Source organism: Sipha flava, unplaced genomic scaffold, assembly GCF_003268045.1.
Source record: "Sipha flava isolate LNK unplaced genomic scaffold, YSA_version1 323_pilon_pilon, whole genome shotgun sequence".
NCBI lineage: Eukaryota > Metazoa > Arthropoda > Insecta > Hemiptera > Aphididae > Sipha > Sipha flava.
In genome coordinates, this window is record NW_020273008.1 from 904,581 (window position 1) to 924,244 (window position 19,664).

Consider the following 19,664-nt stretch of genomic DNA (forward strand, 5'->3'; position numbering starts at 1 on the left):
ATCTCTTTTTTGGTCTTCCTTTTCCTCTCTTCCCTTCAACGTTTATTTCCATAACCACTCTTACCGTATTTGATTCCTCTCGTCTCAATTTATGTCCAAATAATCTTAGTCCATTTTCTCTTATCTTGTCCACTATCAATGCTACACCAATATTACCTCTCACATATTCGTTCCTTATTCTATTTTCTCTTGTCACTCTGCTCATCTATATCTAAGCATTCTCATTTCCGCAACATTCATACTCTGTTCAATTCTGTCAATCGCCCAACACTTCGAACCATATAGCATAGTTATTCTCACTGTAGGAGTGTACTCCTGTTAAATTTACCAATCTGCTTTATTAGAATTCTCTTATCAAATAAAACGCCCGACACTTCTCTCTATTTCATCCAACCCCGCACTTAATCTATGCCTTACATTCATTTCAAAGCCCCCGTCCTTTTGTACAAATGATCCTAAATATCACGTACAGTTCAAATATTTTTTATAAATAAATAGTTTATTTGTATGTATATATATATATAACCTGAATTATTATTATATTTGTAATGTAAATTGGTTTCGAATTAAAAATTCATCATCAGTTATGTATAAAGTCCATAGAACCGCGATTCGATTTATTTATTGACTTTATACGTACCCGATGATGAATTTTTAACACGAAATTAGTCGCACACGACGAACACAATAATACCTTGGGCTAAACGTTTATTTATTTATCCGTTTACAAGTGTTATAACCGTTTCCTATTCCTGATTCCATTTTTTCATTATCTAATTTTATCAATCTGTAGCCTATTTCTGAAGTGTCGAGATCACTTTACGTAACGCGCATGTAGGGCGATACAAAATGGTTGTCGCGACGGGAACGATACTCGTTTGAACAGTTTGAGATGCACTACCGGTTCTGTGTTCGAGTTCCCGAGTCGGTTAGAAATCGCACGTGTGGGTGCCACTCGGTCAGAAGTGGAATTAAGAATTTTTCGCCCGAGGAAAATGTTAAAATTACGCCCTATCATAGATCAATAATACTCTTTTCGAAAATTGTTTTTTTAAAATAATTAATATACAATCGTACTTATTGAGTTTTAACCTAATATAACCTAACAGTATTCGACAAAATTAAAAATATCGAATTTTTTGTTAATAATTACAAAAATTGCACCCTCTCAATTTTAAGCCCGGGAATGAATCCCTGTCTTCCACTCCCTAGTTCCGCCCCTTTACTCGATGCGCGAGATCCCGGAGATCGCCGGTTACGGGACCTAACGTACGACACTGTCCGTACCCACTCGGGCCTTTCGTTGTCAACCCCCCCCTCCCCCGAAACTGTAACGCGCGCGATGAAAAGAGGCGGTACACGCGCAAACAGTCGGCTCCGAGTGCGCAAACAATCGGAGCTACCGGTGCTCACTCTCTCTCTCTCTCTCTCTCTCTCTCTCTCTCTCTCTATCGTCGTTAAACGTCAAACGCGGTAGGCTTTCATTTTCAAAAATACCCGCGCGGCATACCGTCGTCTACCGTCACCGCGGACAACAACCATGTCAGATTTCCCATGGGCTGTTTTATTATTATTTTCGTTCCGCCGCAGACCGGTCCCCGCGTTGCTGCATTGCCGACACGATAGCGTTCGCAAAGTTTTTCGTCCGACGTCGATGCAACGGTAAACGAGCTCGGATGGGGTGGAACAAGGTACAACAAAAAAAAAAAAAATAATAATAAATAAAAAATATATATATAAATAAAAGCGCACACCGAATAAAGAAGCAAAACACATAATTCGTTTTTTCTCCTTTCCGTTGTATGTATATTTTACTGTCGTTCCCTAGAGGTTAAATAATATTTTTCACTTTTCGTTTACCGCACGGCGAAACACATGAAACTTTTTCTCATACGTTCATGTATTGACTCCCCGAAATTCACTCAGTCTTCAACGTCTCTCTCTCGCCCTTTATCCGCCATCGTCCGCCGTCTTAACCCTACCGCGTAACGCACTGCCGTGGCCGTAAAGAGAATATAAGAACCATAACGAATTATCACAAGTTTTCGCCATAAAATAGTCATCTACCGCGTTTTTTCGCCCGTTCAATGTTTCAACGCGTTATTTTCGTCCCAAAGATATAATATTCAGTGGTGATCCGATCACCGAGTGATAATAACATTTACGTTCCATGCGTCATCTGTTACTTTATTTTAGCGTCCAATCGTTCAAATTCCATCCCACCAGACCTGTGCTGATGTGGGCCGAAAATTTCATGAAAAGTCAATGCAAGGAAAATCAGATTTTCCGCGGCCACGAACGTTGAACGTAAAACTCCGTTTGATTTGTCTATCGACTGCCGACCGGTCGTTTTTTAATCGATGCTATGACAATTGCACGTGTTCAAAGTTGTCCTCTGTGGAGATCATCTTTCTCCTCCCTTCTCGTCAGGCCTGAGAAACGACCACGTCCTTTTCGGATGGGACGAGCCGTGTACCTGGTCTCATCGGAGATACTATTTTGTCCTTTTTTTCCTCGGGATTTTCGAGTTCTTCAGCTGTGTCGTCGGCAGAGAAACGGCATTTATTCCGTAGCTTATTACTATAGTCAAGCATACATTGTTTTATCGAATTCTGTCGTCGGTCGGTATCGAAAACAACACGGTTATGTTTCAACCGAACGGGCAGCGGGAACGATTCCAAGTTCTCGTCGTCGTAGTGACACTATCGTTACACCTGTGACCAACGAACGAACCAAGAAAAACAAATCCACCCGCTCGATCTCGAACGAATGTTGTTGACCCACCCGGCTCGCGCGTCAGGTATATATGATGTTACGTCCAATGCGAACAATATCTGATAACGGTCCCCGCGAAACGATTTAATCATCGGATACGCGTAGTTATTGGTGCGCAGACAGTTTACCGTACAAGTTGTAACGAACGATTTGTCGACAGAAGTACGAAATTCTCAGGTTCGACTACGCATCGAGAGCTTTTGCAAAACGTTTGTACCCGAGTTAAGCGCTGTACGCAACTATGTACGATTTATTTTAGATTCTGGACGAAGTGAAAGATCTCATGGTGTTTACAATTATGTTTATTTTTTTAATTTTTTTATTTTTTTCTGTAAATACTTTTTCGAAAGATTTGTCTAGCAACTTTTGAAATTTTGAATCGGCCTGCATTAATACTCTCCAAAGGTCATATTTCTAAGATCTCTTTTCTGAAAACGGTAAAAATTCTCTGTAAACGAGACTTTCTATTTTACAGATTTTAGTTATTTAGTCATAACTCCAAAAGTAATGTGGCTCAAAACTTGAAACTTTTATCCTTTACCAAAGACATTCTTTTTTTCATATTTGATAACATTTTCAAAAATAATTGAGCACTTTTAGTTTAAATATAGCACTTTGAAAATATCTCTCTTTTTAAAAGTTTTCATGAAATAAACTTTTTGTTTTCGGATATTATGATTTGAAAATTTAATATCACCTTACTCGTATATTTTCCTGGCGATTCTGAAAAAAATTCAAAACTTGTTAGCTAAGATTTTATTTTATAAGCGTTCATGTAAATTATATATGATTTGTACAGAATTTACATTATTGATTTTCAATTTTAAACAGTTAAAAAAAAATTAGTTCATTCATTAGAATGAAACTTTAGATACAGATAGAACAACATTTTTTTGAATATTTGATTAAAAAGATTCTTCTTCGTCAAAAAAGAAGATATTTAACTAATTAATAAAAAAAATAATCTACTGACAGACTAAAAAGGGCAAAATATTTATACTATATATTTTTATACTGGAACTTTGCTCAGAATCGTTTAACTAAAGAAATGAGTTAACATTTCATTAAAACTAAATACACTCATTACACTTATCTGGTCCAAGAACCGAAAGGACGAAGGACAAATTTCCACCATCATTATCTTACCTTTTTTTTTTTCGTTTATTTTTCTATATTTAAATATTCCATCAAAAACACATATAATATCTGGTACTTTAACGCAAGTGCCATACTCATTTACTCATAAACAACAATCCGTTTATATAAATTTGGAACCTAAACTCTTGCAGTCTATCAAGTAACGTTATAACGCCTTTCCAGTAATTTAGACAAACTCAACAACAGTATACAAAATATATCGTATATTATAGATATAGTAGTATCATAATATATGTATAAATATACATTTCAAATAGATGTCGCTCAGATGCTCTTTAATGTGCTGTTGTGTGTGTGTGAGTGTGTATAACTGTTAGACGGACGCAATTTTCATTAGTTTTTGGATGAATGGCCGTCTAGAAATTTTCGATTCACTAAGTCACGTCTCAATCACCAGTTATCATACGAGTAGCACTGGTTGGTGGAGGTGCGTTTTGTGTATAAATAGAATATTTCCTAATGTTGTGATATTAACACCGATGTCTTTTAATATCACAATCAATCTAGGGGCGTATTTATTAAGAGGCTTGAGGAAGCCTCAACCCTCCCCAAATTTCAGAAAAACATTTTAAGTCTGCTTTTACCCTATAAAATATAGTTTTTTGAAGTCCATATTATCATTGTTTTATGAATTATTAGTTAAAAATTACAATAATAATAATTGTACTTATAAAGTAGGTGTTTTATTTCATTAATTCTTTTATATAAGAGTATGATTATACACAATAACAACTAAAATTGTTTACTAACATTCTAATTTTTGTTTCTAATTGGTTGATTAGCGACATTTTGTCTAGAAGAAATTCTCCAGCCCCCCCGAATCGATCGTAGAACTATAAACTATTCTACGAAAAGGACACGACCCGTTGATTCGCTTACGATTCGTACCACAATAAATCGTTGATAACCGCTAAGTTGCATTTGTTATATGGTGACGTCTAGACATAAGAACTAGTTTCGAGCCCAAGCCCGTATGGTCTAAATATTATCGGCTTACGATTATTTACATTTGAGTTTATTTCAACGCTTGCATACATGTTTACGAGATATTTTACCCAAGTATTGTTTGTTGCGTTTGATCTCTGCACCAAGGTATCTTACAACTGTAAACAACGAAATGCAGTGATCAAATATGTTCAAATTTTTACCGTTAACAAAGACAAAAATGATAATAGCCGGTTTTCCGTACAAATCTGAGTCTGCGCTCTTTGGGTTTACTCAAAGAGATGGCATGTACCATCGTAGAGTCGTATCCAAAGAACAATCTGACCGAAACCCATCTCGCCACCCATCCGAAAAACGTCCACTTTGAACGAGAATCACCGAAAACGATTTGTTCGCGATTTTTCACAACGGCGTGCCGCGGCGCACGTACAATCTTTCGTCGTATCCGAAACTTTATTATTTTCTCGCGTGTATCTAGACACGAAAAAATATTCCGGATCCCGAACGGTCCGCAAAACCTACGTAGAAAAAATGCACACCGCTGCGGGTTTCGCTTAACCTGTTGTTCCCGTTGACGTTTTAAGTCGATCATTTCCATATCGTACTCGCACGCAGTACGCTAAAAAAAAAAATTATATTAGTTGAAAATCCAGTACGTTTCGATGCTTTTTTGCATTGTAAATAACGACGTGGTTTCAAAACGTACACTGCGAGCTATAATTTTATTTCATTTTTTGTAATTTCTCAACGATTCCATTTCAATGATTGCTTAACTTCCCAAGTTAATTTAGTCGAAAACAATAACCAATACTTTCATACGGGTTTTCCGCTTAACGCAATGTTCTGATGGGTAGTTTTTTGTTTAACTTTTTTCGCATGCTACACTCCATAGTGTGACCGCAATTTACACACCTACCGCAAAAATTACGTTGTGTCCGTAATAGCCGCGGATAGGCTTCGTCCGGCCTTACAAGCTTTCGGATGGGTGACCATTGGGGTTTTCTGCGGAAAATTCGTGCCCTCGCAAACACACCATTATGGCGCTCAGTGTTGACGCTTTGAAACGTGACCAATACAACTAATTTCCGAGGGTTAACTAAACAAATAGTTCATTGAAAAATAATGTTAACCAACATCTACAGTATTTTGTTAAAGATGAATATTCAGCGTTTCGACTGACTCGTAATCTGAATACAATCGATCATCGTTTTACAAAAATTGCCGCTGTAAATACAGGTATTTATTTGTGATTTACCTGAAACGATTTTTAGCACTACTAACTAACCTAAATAAAAATAACCGAATAATTAATCGATCACAACATTTCACGGTAGAAAATTGTAATATATATATATATATATAAATATATATATTAATTTATTACACTTCTATGAAAAATAATTATAATAATTCATATTTATAAACGTAATGTATTTAAACCACACTTGAATCAAGGATTAATTTTTGACTGTTACGGTTCGTCACTCACGTAGGTATTTATTTTTAACACCGTACCACTTTAGTGACCCACTTACCCGTGTACTTATATTTTTTACCCTCCATTTTTATTATTAGAGGTAGTTTACGCCAGAACATAATATTACCTAGTAAACTTTTCTACTTAACTGTTATTTATGATGTTTAAAACTTTTGTCAGAAACATTTCCCTTATATTTCCTAACGTATTATTCACCCGGCTGTTATCCGTCTCTTTCGTCTTCCATTTAACAATTGTTTTGCCACCGCTATAGCAAAACGTTGTAATTAGCCATGTCATTTTAACTCTCGGTAGTTTTTTTTTACCATCTCACCAACCGCATTAAACATCTGTTCGGTTAATCATCGTAAGTTTATTCACACGAATTACGATGTATTCTCCGTTTATGTATATTATATATAATACAAGTAATTAAAAAAATAATGAAAAGGCGTAAGTCATTCATTTCTTTAGGTCTAAATAATAAAAAAGATAAGTGGACAATGGTTTCTTCTCGCACCCACACACACACACACACTATGCAGAACTCTTATTTTCTGCCAAAGGTGGTGTAATATTGTTATTACCTCAAACTCGACCACCACGATGATTGTTATCATATTAAAAAAAAAATTATAATTCTAAACGAGACTTAGTTCACCACCTACACAACTAGGTCAACATTACGTAAGAAAGCGCACGACATTTGTTTACACGTCTTGATCTCTATATTTTATTATTTCCTATTTTCTTCCATGGACTTATTCTAACAATTGTATACAACTTCGAAACGCTGTGAGCTGGAAATCAGTTGTTTTCGTTTTACGATCGATAAATACATAGAGGAGCATGCGACTTTCTAAAATAATTTCGGAAAACGATGTAGTGCTAAGCAATATCAATAACAATTAATGTAGACCACAGAGTTACTTTTAACTGTTAAGTACACGTTAAAAAAACTGTACATTCATGTCGTAATAAAAATAAAATTAATATAAAGTTTTAAATATAAGAGAACAAATGTAAAATAATAATTCTACGTACATTATACCGTCTATTAAAATGTAAGCAATAAATATATGTTTATTTATATGTGTAGTTATATTAAGAGAATTTATAAAAAAAAAAAAAGAAGACGTTTGAATAAACAATTCTTCAGTGGTAGTCGTCTGACTTGACCACTACAAAAAACGTATCCGTTATTTCAAGCGTCACCTTAATTTATTAAAAGTTACATGTTTGTTTCTATACGTCAGAACTAATATGTATGACGAATGATTTTCCAGAACAACAAATAAACAAACACTTTTGTGGATAATGTTCAAGTGTGCTCGAGTTACTCTAATTAATGTATCTCGATTCTAACGAGATAATGAATTCTTGATCGAAACAATAAACGACAACCAGCTCGTCATAATGTCTTGCATCGGTTAAACGCTTAGAGTTAATTTGAACTCGACGCACACGAAAACGTAACCCACTAATGTTTTATCGCGATAAATGCAGCCGACCAAAGTGCCGCTAAAAATAATGTAATTTTATCGGCTGCCGTACGAATAATGGTCATCCCTATTCACCGGTACACTTATACAAAAAATATCACGATGGAAATATTATGTGTATGACGTTTAGTAATTTGTCTTCGATCCCAGTGATTGAAGATTCACCCGATCGTTCAATCTTATTTGAAGTCTTAACGGGGATGCCGGGATAAGAATTTTTATATCTTGTCATAAGCAGTACTTAGGGTAAGAGATTTTTCGATTTTGTACTAATATTTCCAAATATGAAAGCCATATTTAAAATAATAATAAAACTCACATTTTTTCCTTCTCAATGGAAGTTTTTCCGATTTTTCATAGTAATATATATGTACACAACTCGATATAGTGTGTCTTATAAATCATCGTTTTTTTTTTTTTTTTTAGTGCTATTTAAAATTATTATCAATTTTACCTATTGTAATTATTCGTATCATATAAAATAAAAATACACAACTATCAATTATTTAATAATCATCAACATGGTTCATTTTCTTTAGATAATATTCTTATTATTCGTATAAGTGTTACCTAAACCAGTAAAATGATATATAAAATTAAAACAATAACTTTTTTTTTGTACAAATATATATATTTACATTATATACATATATACAAAATTATAATTTTTACTTTTTATTTATGTTTTGTTCAAAATATTATGTAATTTTTCAGGATTAAAATCAGTTTGTCTTTTTTTCCCCGTGAATATTAGCGAGTAAATAATTCAGACAACTTGTACAAACTTTATGAAGAAATTATTAGCATTGTTTACGCAACTATTACATCACTTGCAACTTCGTAACTGATATTAACTTTAATCATTTTTTCAGAGAATTTAATTATAATATTACACTTAGTAGTAATACTTAAGTAATTTTTAAATCATGACACTTTTAGTTAATAGTTAACGATTCCAAAATATTTAAATAATCTTGACTGCCTAGATTATAATTAATTGATAATTAATTAAATAAAAAAAACAATCTTTACCCAAAATAACATAGTATTTCTACATTTTACCATCGAACCTTTGTTTTTATTACATTTTGTTACTAAGTTTATTATTGTATTAATAAATTATGCACAGGGATCGACGCGTGCGAACCATTTATCTAATTAGCTCTTATTAAATTTACCTTTGGCACCTCCTCGCATTTTATTTTTTTTCAATAAAACATTACGAATACATCCAACTTTGAAAAATCACATGTAATATATATATCGAAAATTTGACAGTTAACAATTACATTACATTTAAATGAAGCCAAAAAATCATATGTCTTAGAACTAATAACTTATCCGTAATATTTTTTCCAACATGATAATATTCGTTCAAATCACATACTACATAAAATATTTTAATTACTAACTCCCTTTGGAGTATATTTCCAATAAATTGTATATTATTTTATTTTTATTTCCGTCCTATTAATTTAATTTTCTACTCTGTCGTGTATATTTTTGCGAAAAGTAGCATAAGATAAGTTTGTAATTTCACTTTATATTTTTGATTTTGATTTAGAATAATAATTCAATGAATTTGGCCTACCGAACATATTATAACATAATACAATACGATTCTTTTAATAACCAAAGTTAACAAATGTCGAACATTGATAGAACTATGTGAGAGTAAAATATTCAGGTGCAAAATTCTTTCGTTACTGTCCAATTATCCTTTTTCGTAAGGTGGGTCGGAAAAATATTCTTTTTTCTATTTGACAGCTTGTTAACGTTCCATAGTGTAAATTATTTGTCAGAGCAAACATTTCATTCGAAAAAACTAAGTCAATATCCGTAAAATAGATAATAATGTTTCTTATTCGAAATGTTAACATACAACTTGAGTATTGTTATAATGCGAACCCTACGACACGAGGAGTCAAAATAATTCCAATTATATGCTTTTCTGCACGCGTTCAAAACTAAGTGATACATGCATGACGTTTCGTGCTATGGTTTTCATATGCACGAGGTTATTTTTTGTTTTACAATACTATTCAATATAGGTACTTGATAAAATTCGTAACGAACGTAATTTATAAAAAAAACCCACGACTACCATGATAATTATTCTTCTTACCAAAACGAACCAATGATATAATATAATTAGTGCGTTTATTTTTTTAAATATATATACCAGTATATTATGCAATCCGATGCAGTGCTGATATTTTTATTTGATCACTGACATCGATAACCCATGAGAAGAACGTATAGATCAGTGTTTCCCAACCTTTTTACCACCATGAACAACTTCGACAATGTTTCATTGGTCGCGGACCACCTCAATTTTACGAAAACTAGAAAGACCTTTTTTTTTTTTTTGCTCATTAACAAGAATACACACAATTTATCAAAAAATTTTAATTTTTATTATTTAACTTTACATTTTATTACTTACTTCAATAATATATAATTATACTTAACTATACTAAATAATTTACTTAATGTGATTTTTATGACTGCATTTGTTTAACCAGTTTTTCAATTCTCGGGTGAATGTTGCTCATACCTTAATACATGTCGTCACTTACGCACTTACGTCCAAGCGATTCCTCTGTTTATTTTTGATTACAAGTAGACTAGAAAATCCTTGTTCACACAAATATGTAGTTGAAAATACTAGTAAATAACGTAAGGCAATTTCTCGGAGTTGAATATGTCATGTTGCTCTTCTACACCAAAATTCCTCAAGGTTAATACCAGAATCAAACACATGTTTGCAGTCAGAGTCATTTTGCAGTTCGATGACAGCTTCCTGAAAATATTCTGGAACTTCTTCAACTTTTACACAAAAAGGGTTTCGAATTATTTTTTGAACACTGTTAACTTCGTTTCATTTCGGAAAGTAGCAAATAAATTCAAATTTTGATTTTTCTAGATGTTTTTTTATGTTATGTTAAATCTCGATTCTAATATCAGCATATTGATCGTCGTTGATAAGTGTTTAAAAAATCTGAAATGCCGAATAATTATTATTTTCAATTTTATTTATCCATAGATTAATTTTGCATACAAATACGCGAATCTTATCTTCGAAAATAAAAATATTTGCTCTAAATTCCAAGGTTTTATTTCCCGAACCTTGAAGTTGCAAATTAAGGTTATTTAAGTGTTTAGAAATATCTACTAAATAAATAAGTTGTTATTCAAATTTCAAATCACAAATCTTTTCAAGTAACTCTGAATCCTTCTCATTTTAAAATATTTTCGTTTCTTCTTTTAGTTCATACAACCGTTTCAGCATATTCCCTCTTGAAAACCAGCGAACCTCTGTATGAAAAACTAATGTGTTGTATTCGGAATCCAATTCAACACAAAGTTTTTTGAAAATACGTGTGTTAAGTGCTTTAATTTTCACAAAATTCACTAACTTTATTGCTAGTTTCAAAGCATTAGTTAATTCTTCTGGTAATGTTTTTGAAGCTAACGATTGCCAATGAATAACGCAGTGTGTCGTTAAAGTTAACGGATTTTTTTTCTTTTACTAATGTAGCAAGACCTGAATGAGATCCTAGCATAACTTCGTCCGTACAAAAGCCAACTAGATTCTCTCACTTGAGATTATGATGTTCAAAATAATTGCTATTGATTTGCACTACATCAATCCCTTTCGACGTTGTCTCAAGTACACTTAACATCAATAACTCTTCTTTTATGATCTTATCTCAATGTTTAAAAACTGTACAAAAACTAATAACTAGCAACATTGCGTAATGTCAGTAGTTTCATCACATTAAAGAGTCAAGTAAGGAGAACTTTTTATTTTACCTAGTAGCTACTCTTCGACATCGCATGACATTTTTTCAATTCGTGCCTTTACTGTATTATTGGAAAGTTGTATATTTTGAATCTTTTTCTAGACATTTTCACTGAAAATGTTTGTAGCTATTTGCAAGCAAGGCTGAATTAATTTTTCGCCGATACTGTGTGATGAGATTTCAAATTATGCTGTTAGTACTTGTTGCGACAATGCGACATTTGCCCCACTTGGTCCAAGTTTCATTTTTTTTAAGTTTTTACATTTTTCTTCAAAAAAATTTGGGTGATCGGTTTTTGAGTGCAAGATGAACCGTATGCAAATATCGCTGTAGCTTTGCTGGTATCAAAGCATCATTACTAAGCACAATAGTACATATCACACACTGATATCTTAATTCTCGATTTATTTCAATTTCAGTAAATCCATATTTAATATAACTATCATCATATTTCCTTTCCCGTGACATATTCCTGACTAAGTGCAACTATAGGTTCCGAAAAACAAAATCCCTTAAGAAAACCAAACTATTAACTTTCAATTTTTTTAAAATCGTACTGCATGGTAATCGAACGAATAACGAGCACATACTGAATCAATATCCATAGCCCGTAATTAATAATATATAAAAATAAAATATACTTATCGATTGTCGGCAGAAACAACGATAAGATAACCGTATAGTATTATACGGTTCCTCAATAAATCGTAATTTTTTCACTATTAAAAAAAAATTTAATAATTTCTAATAGAAATCGAAGAAAAAATTTATAAAACCGCGGACCACTGATTGGGAAACACTGATATAGATCTTTGTTTCGTATAAATTATTAATAATTGCTATAAATTGTATAGTTTTCTTCTAAAAAAAAATAATAAATAAATAATCTACTGTTCGTATGTGTATTTCTTACTGTTTAATGAAAAATATATATTTCATCTCACTATAACACGACGAAAAAAAAACCTAATATAATTGTAAGTTGTATTATTAAATGCCAGTAAAAGTACTTCCAATGGGAAGCTTCTTTTTAAGGAAACTCAAATAAAAAAAATGTTGTTCATATAAATTTTTATTGTATATTAACTGTACAGATTGTTTTTTTTTTTTCTAAATAAAAAAACTAAATTAAAAAAATAAAAAAATATTTCATCTCGTCGACCTTATTAGATGCAAAGCACACATTTTACTGAACACTGAAATATAGTTTAAACTTTTCAAAAGAGTGAAAAGGGTTTTTCATCGCACTCTTAATGTTTTATTCGACAAAATAAGTCACGGTTACCCCTATACGTTCCTCGAGAAACTTCTAACCGTGATCTGGTAACCCATTAATCCTTAGAAAGTCTCTTGATGCAGTCGTATGTAACATTTTCTACTACCCCGGTGCGAACTCTGACTTCTAGTGTAACATATGCGCTGGTGTACAAAACACGCGCACATAACACCATCGCCGTCGATGGGATACCCAGGGGAGAACGTTATAAATACCGCTGAGTGGATATAATATTTTATTAAAAATTATTCATAGCAATGGAAATACAGTTTATTGTTATAGGATGCATAACGGAGCGGGCGAAATAATATAAGACGTGTATAGCAAAGATGTTTTACCGAGAGAGAGCAAGAGGAATGCTTCAAAAGTTTCATTATATAATCCCTTTCCGTTGATGGACATTTCGTCAAAAACAGTAAATCAAACAACTCATAACTGTTGGAATGTTTCAAAGCAACGGTGAAGAGTAGAACAAAGCCAATTTCAATTGAAATCTTAATTGTTATAGTATTAATAAGGAAATATCAGCCGAGTCTCAAAACTCGAAACTCGAGATGAACGATTACGTCTCGGGCGTACTTCGCTTTTAGCAAATAATATACATATACTCACAAAACGAATACATTTATAAATATCCGGATGGTTATTAAATCGTTACGATAAAAAATGATTCCATCAAATCAATTATTAAATCAACCGTATGTGCTTTAATTAAAAAAAAAGTCATAGAGTCAATATAATTAATCAAAAAAAAAAAAAATTCGAACGTGTCGAAAACCCAAATAATCGAAAATTATATATATCAAATCAACATTTTTGAAACCGCACTACGTTGTCCACCCCCGATATTTTATTAAAACGTATACTGATCGATAAGGCGCTCACGCATATTTATTACAAACGAAACAGCTACATTATTTTATCATGCCAAATCTTGTTTCACCGATTTCCTTTCGCCGACGTAGTAATCCGTGACTGTTTTTGATTAAATCGAAACGAACCGTCTTCACCGTTGCCATTCCCCCAATCGAATCGAATTTAAAAAACGGCAACGTTAATAAATTATTATTCAAAGTATAATTATGTTCGACCGTGTTTCAACGAACGGTTCGAGTTGTATTTTCATCGCAAAAAATAACGCGATCCGAGTGTTACGTTTGCCACAAAACCACGGTCGGAGGCAAATTAATAATAATCGGTAATGGTGTTGGGCGGACGAAGTAAATAATATGAAAACCTTCCAAAACGTGTTCGCGCACAACGTGATTATACTACACTTGTTACCGCTGCAGTGGGCGAGACGCGCGATTTTCCGATTACCGTCGAAGCGCACAAAGCAAGTAAAAGTATAGCGAACGAACACGCGTACGACAACAGAAACGTGTACGCCGCAATCGTTGTAGTGTTGAACTTTTCACTCTGCGCCCACACCGTTGGTTCGGAGATTCGTTTGAATCGCAAACGCTATTTGTAACTTTTACCTAATGTTTTTAACCGGCGCACAAAAGGGGAACTTACGTGAAATATAGTTGTTGTGAAATAAGAAGTTGCCGCCCGCACTGTCTGCGTTTTCTTTATTATTCTACCGCGGCGCAACAAATCAAAAAAAAATTCAAACGAATCCCGAACGGTGTGCTACGACGTACTTATCGGAATACGTTTCGACTACTTAACCGTGTTATGGGTTTCGTATTTCGTTTTTTATTCCCTCCTCCTCCCTCCCTCCCTCCCACCGATCGCCAATGATCGCACAAATCACCGAGCCGTGCGTAATAAAGTCAATAAACGCGACGAAATAAATTCGGAAAGTTCCCGTCAACGTTTTCGCGGCACAGCCTTATGGTTTATACAATTACGAAATGCAGCCGGTTATGATGACGACGATACTTTCGTTTCGCGCGCTAAAATATTTGCACGTCGATTTTAACAATGACGCGTGCGCGTCTATCTATTAAAGTCGCCGTGCAAGGCGAACGATATTAGTTTACAACCGTCGAGTGTTTTGTGAGCGACCGCAGAGAGGAAGCAGTGCGAAACCGTTATTGCGGCCCTTTGTAAAAGTTTCTAAATCTACTCGTATACGGTTTCCGCTCGCGTAATTTTATGTGTACGCGCACACACACACACACATACCTCGAGGAACCTACGGTAAGTACGTGATAGATAACAACCGGCTGATGTCTTACGGTTCTAAAAACTCTCAACCATGCGAGTATATTAAAATTTCACCTTCGCGCCACGTAAGGTCCCGTAAAACCACGTTTAAAAGTTAACTTTGGACATTTTTATGTACGTTTAAGTCGCTCGCCGGGACTTGTTCAATTGTAACCCTAACCGGAAAACTTCACTCCGCAAGTTTTCCCCGTACCTTTTGAACTAACGTTGTGACTATCATTACACGATAATATTACCGTTGTCGTTGCTTTGTATACGAACCGAAGGAATTGTGAGAAAGTCGTGATTGCAAACGGAATCGATTCGATTCAATACTCGACTGTTAAACAGAAAGTCGTTCAACGCATTTTTATCGTAGTTTTGGAACGTTTTAAATCGCCGTAGAAAATAAAAAACGGACATAAAGTAATGCTTAATGTGCGTACGCGCTGTAAGACATAAACAAAAAAAATAAATTCTCATTGTTGTTAAATGTATGTGCAGAGGTTTCTGATTTGTAAGTCGTTATCTCCACTCGTACAAGACGTTTTGAACTCGTAGAAACAATTATTGTTTTTATTTGCGAATCGAACGTCTAATTGGCTAAATAATTTTTACAACGGTATTACTCGAGTTGATTATTCCCCCGGTTTATGTCATGTGTGTATTTTAGCAATACGCTCAGCGAAATATTATGAATAATATCTCACCCGTCTTGAACTTATTTATTTCACGCCTGTTGTATTAATTATTATTTTACGCTACAAACGATACTCTCGACTTCAATAATTATTACTCGTCGACATGCAGAAAATGAAAAAAAAAATTTACACCACTCCCGTTTAAGAGAAAAACAACTGTTACTTTTGAACTTATAAATATTCATTTGGCTATATTATATTCACTCGAAACCAGTATGATATACGTAGTGTCATACTATAATATAATAATACGTTTCAAAACGTATCCAAATATCTAGTTTTTTTTTTTTTTAATCCAATATATTCTAAAAAATTAAAACACATCGATTACAGTGTTTCATTTCATTCATGATTGTTTACATAAACTAATTAGAACGAGGTGACCACTGTTAATACCACATCACAGCAAAACCATAATTTATTATTAACCGATATCAACAAACAGATGAACGAATTACGTGTTCGACGAACATTTATTATTCCCATAATGATATTCAACCATCACGATATAATAGTAGTATTATAATTATACCGAGAGTGAAAACAATATAACTCGATTTAAATCGATATAAATGCGATCCAACTTTCTCCTTGTTTCAATTATATACATATTTGCTGAACGTAAATATACCCACATCGTTTTACATATTTTATAACCAAAAGTATATTCCATAATGTATGTCTACCAACTTCGAATTAACTTTTCCTGAATGGTCGTATTTTCTGATGATGATACATACCCACTGCAATCGAACGTATAAAGGTTTTGAAAACAATTTTTTTTTTAATTTTTTTTCGAATTAAATAAATAACCAACGATTATTTTGACAATGGATCTATTATAACATCAAATATTACGGATAAAGATAATTCGCACACAATATACTCCATACTCTTTGACATAACCTCCGCAATGCAGTGCTTCTCATCCTTTTTTGTTGTAGGGCTCCTTAAATTTAAAGTAAAACTGTCAGGGCCCCCCTGAATCAAAATAATTAATTATTTAATGATAATTATATACTAAATTTACTTCCACTATTTCACACAAATAAATTATTAAAATGTAAAGAAAATAATATTTTATTTTAATATATTTTAGAAATGTAATCCTATAATTGTATAAAACTTAAAACATATATAAATAAAAAATATTTGGTAATAACTATAAAGCAATACAAGAATATAATGTTGATAATAATAATAATAATAATAATAATAAAGCATATTTTTGCATAACATATTTATGTCAGGTGGGATATTTGAACTAAAATACGCAAGTTTGCATTTAAAGACTTGTAAAATGCATGATCTATGTTTGTTTTTTTATAATTTTAAATTGTGAAAATGCAGTTTCACAAAGATATGTTGATGCGAAAGGTATTAATATAAGTAAAGCCGCTTTCGAGACTACAGGTTACTCTTACTGTCGTCTTAACCAAAATGTAGTGAGTTCTTTTTCATGAAATTCAGTTTCAAGAATTTTAAATGAAATAAATATTTCACGGCCCCCCAGTTATATACCATGGCCCCTTAGGGGGGCGCGGCCCCCAGGTTAAGAAGCACTGCTGTAATGGACTGCAAATGACGAGATATCTTATTCTTATATATTTATGGTGCATATGTGTATAGAACCGCAGTCCTTACGATAGTTGAACAACTGATAAGTTTTTACCTCGACACACGGATTTCGCCGTTCGCCTTTGACCGTCGACCTTACTAGTTATAAAATACCGACGTGTACTTAAACATGTCAAAACCAAAGAAGAAAAATAAAAAGAGAGACCTCCGTCGCCCTCTTTTTTTTATCCACGAAAATGGTTCCCCGGAGCTTTGGTCGATGTTCCCAAAGAGTCGTAAAAATGTCGCCAGGAGCACCGAGGATTATCTGGGGAAAGGCCACCACCATCCGTGCGCGTAGAGGTCATCGTCGGCGGTGAGGAGAAAACACCCTATGGCGGTGGTTGAATAATATTATATATGTGCTGTAGTACCATGATTATGGTAGTGGTTAACAAATGTTATTACTATTATTATTATTATTATTATTATTATTATTATTATTACCATTACTATCATCATTATTACTGTTATTTTTATTGTTGCTCTCTTGTTGGCAGACAACTCGTATACCGGTAACGACCTGAAACTTTGGCGGCTTGACAGAAGACAGACCGGAGTTTACTTCTGCATAGCCAGCAACGGTATACCACCCGCTGTTAGTAAAAGAATAACGCTGAACGTTTACTGTGAGTATATTAATATTATTATGCATACTTATCGATTTTAATAACATTATAATAATAAAATAACAACAACAATACAATATATTCATCACGCAATGACCCTAAGTCGAATTTTGTTTCATACATCCTACCACCATTGTTATTTTAAATCCATGTCCGTCAAAGTCCTTCTGTTCGCGTAACGATCATTGACCAAGACAGTCACTATGGTTTTATTATTATTATTATTATTATTTAAATACCACCGTAATCGCGATGAGCTGTGCACATATTGTGTGATTTCCACGGAAGGTTAGCAATAAATCCGAAAATATGTGTATTCTGTGTTCGAATGATCACGTTCCATTCGGTTCCATCACGTCGTCCGGATTATGACAACATCCATAATTATTATCGGGTAAGCAGTAAAACTACTGCGAGAGGGGTAGGGTGCCAATATTGATTTGATGAGTGCGCTAGAAACTAGTGTGTACGTGCAAAACCAACACGTTACGTCAGGATAAACGTCGATAAAAGCACGTACTTATACACTATAATACCTTAATGTTATATACATAAACACGAGAACGACAACGATTTTTTAGTAATTTGTAGTGAAAAGAAACGCAGTCCACCTGACACGTTTGGGCGCGATTGAAATAATAGAAAATTGGTTGAGTTTAATCGCATATTATGTATTATTTTTATGTATACAGCACGGCGAAGTGCACAGACGTGTGAATACTTAAAAGCGAAAAAATCGGTAAAAAAATTACCATATCATCAATATGGTGTGGTCCTTTTCAAGTGAAACTCTCACATAGGTAACAATTAATTGCAGAATTCCGCGTTTTCTGTAAGTATCTTTTACCACTAGAGGTATTACTAACTTGAGCGAACACAATATGGATATCGTGAGCATAAATATATATATATATATATATATATATAGTAAATTTACAATTTATTAAATTTAAATTTTATTGAAACAGATTACAAAAAATAAATAAATAAATAAATAAAATGTAGAATTATACTACACAAAGCAATTATTTAGTTGTACAAAATGAATTATATTTACAATAATTAGTAAAGTTATATAAGTTGATTTAAGACTTCATAGGGACGACCGCGTCGGAGTGTGCGAATGTTTGAACTCAGCTTAAAATTCAGCTCGAAACGTTGTCGACCGATTGCTTTTTTAAATGACTGAAGAACTTATCGATAGTTGTTTGATATAATTTTTGATGTTGGCATTTTGAAGTCTGTGTACAGTTCAGCGTTTCGAATAAACCATAAGGCATATATCATTTGAAATCATAAGTAGGACTTTGAGTTGCAGAACATGTATTTTGTTGATATGAGTTGTTGCTGATTGACCCCAAAGAACAAATACGGATAATTTGTTTACATAACAATAATGAACACTTCTAGATTTGTGAAGTTTGACGATTAATTAGTGGGTGTAATATTTTTAAACGTTGACAACCTATATATATATATATATATATATATATATATATATTGCTACAGTTTAAAAGATATGTTAAGATTCCTTTGATAAATTTTATAACCAATATTACTCCAAGATGTTTTAAGTTATAAGACCATGCTATTATTTGTCCGTTGAGCTATAAAACATTATAGT

The 19,664-nt window shown here is 33.2% G+C and overlaps 1 protein-coding gene across 1 annotated transcript in view; it reads left to right on the top strand.

The window, feature by feature from the left end:
* Nucleotides 1-19,664, top strand: part of LOC112686728 (lachesin-like) — a 207,423-nt gene that overhangs the window by 72,661 nt on the left and 115,098 nt on the right. Inside the window, exon 4 of the mRNA XM_025559137.1 lies at nucleotides 17,912-18,040. Within this exon, the coding sequence (XP_025414922.1) occupies nucleotides 17,912-18,040 (129 nt within the window). The remainder of the gene's footprint in view (nucleotides 1-17,911; nucleotides 18,041-19,664) is intronic.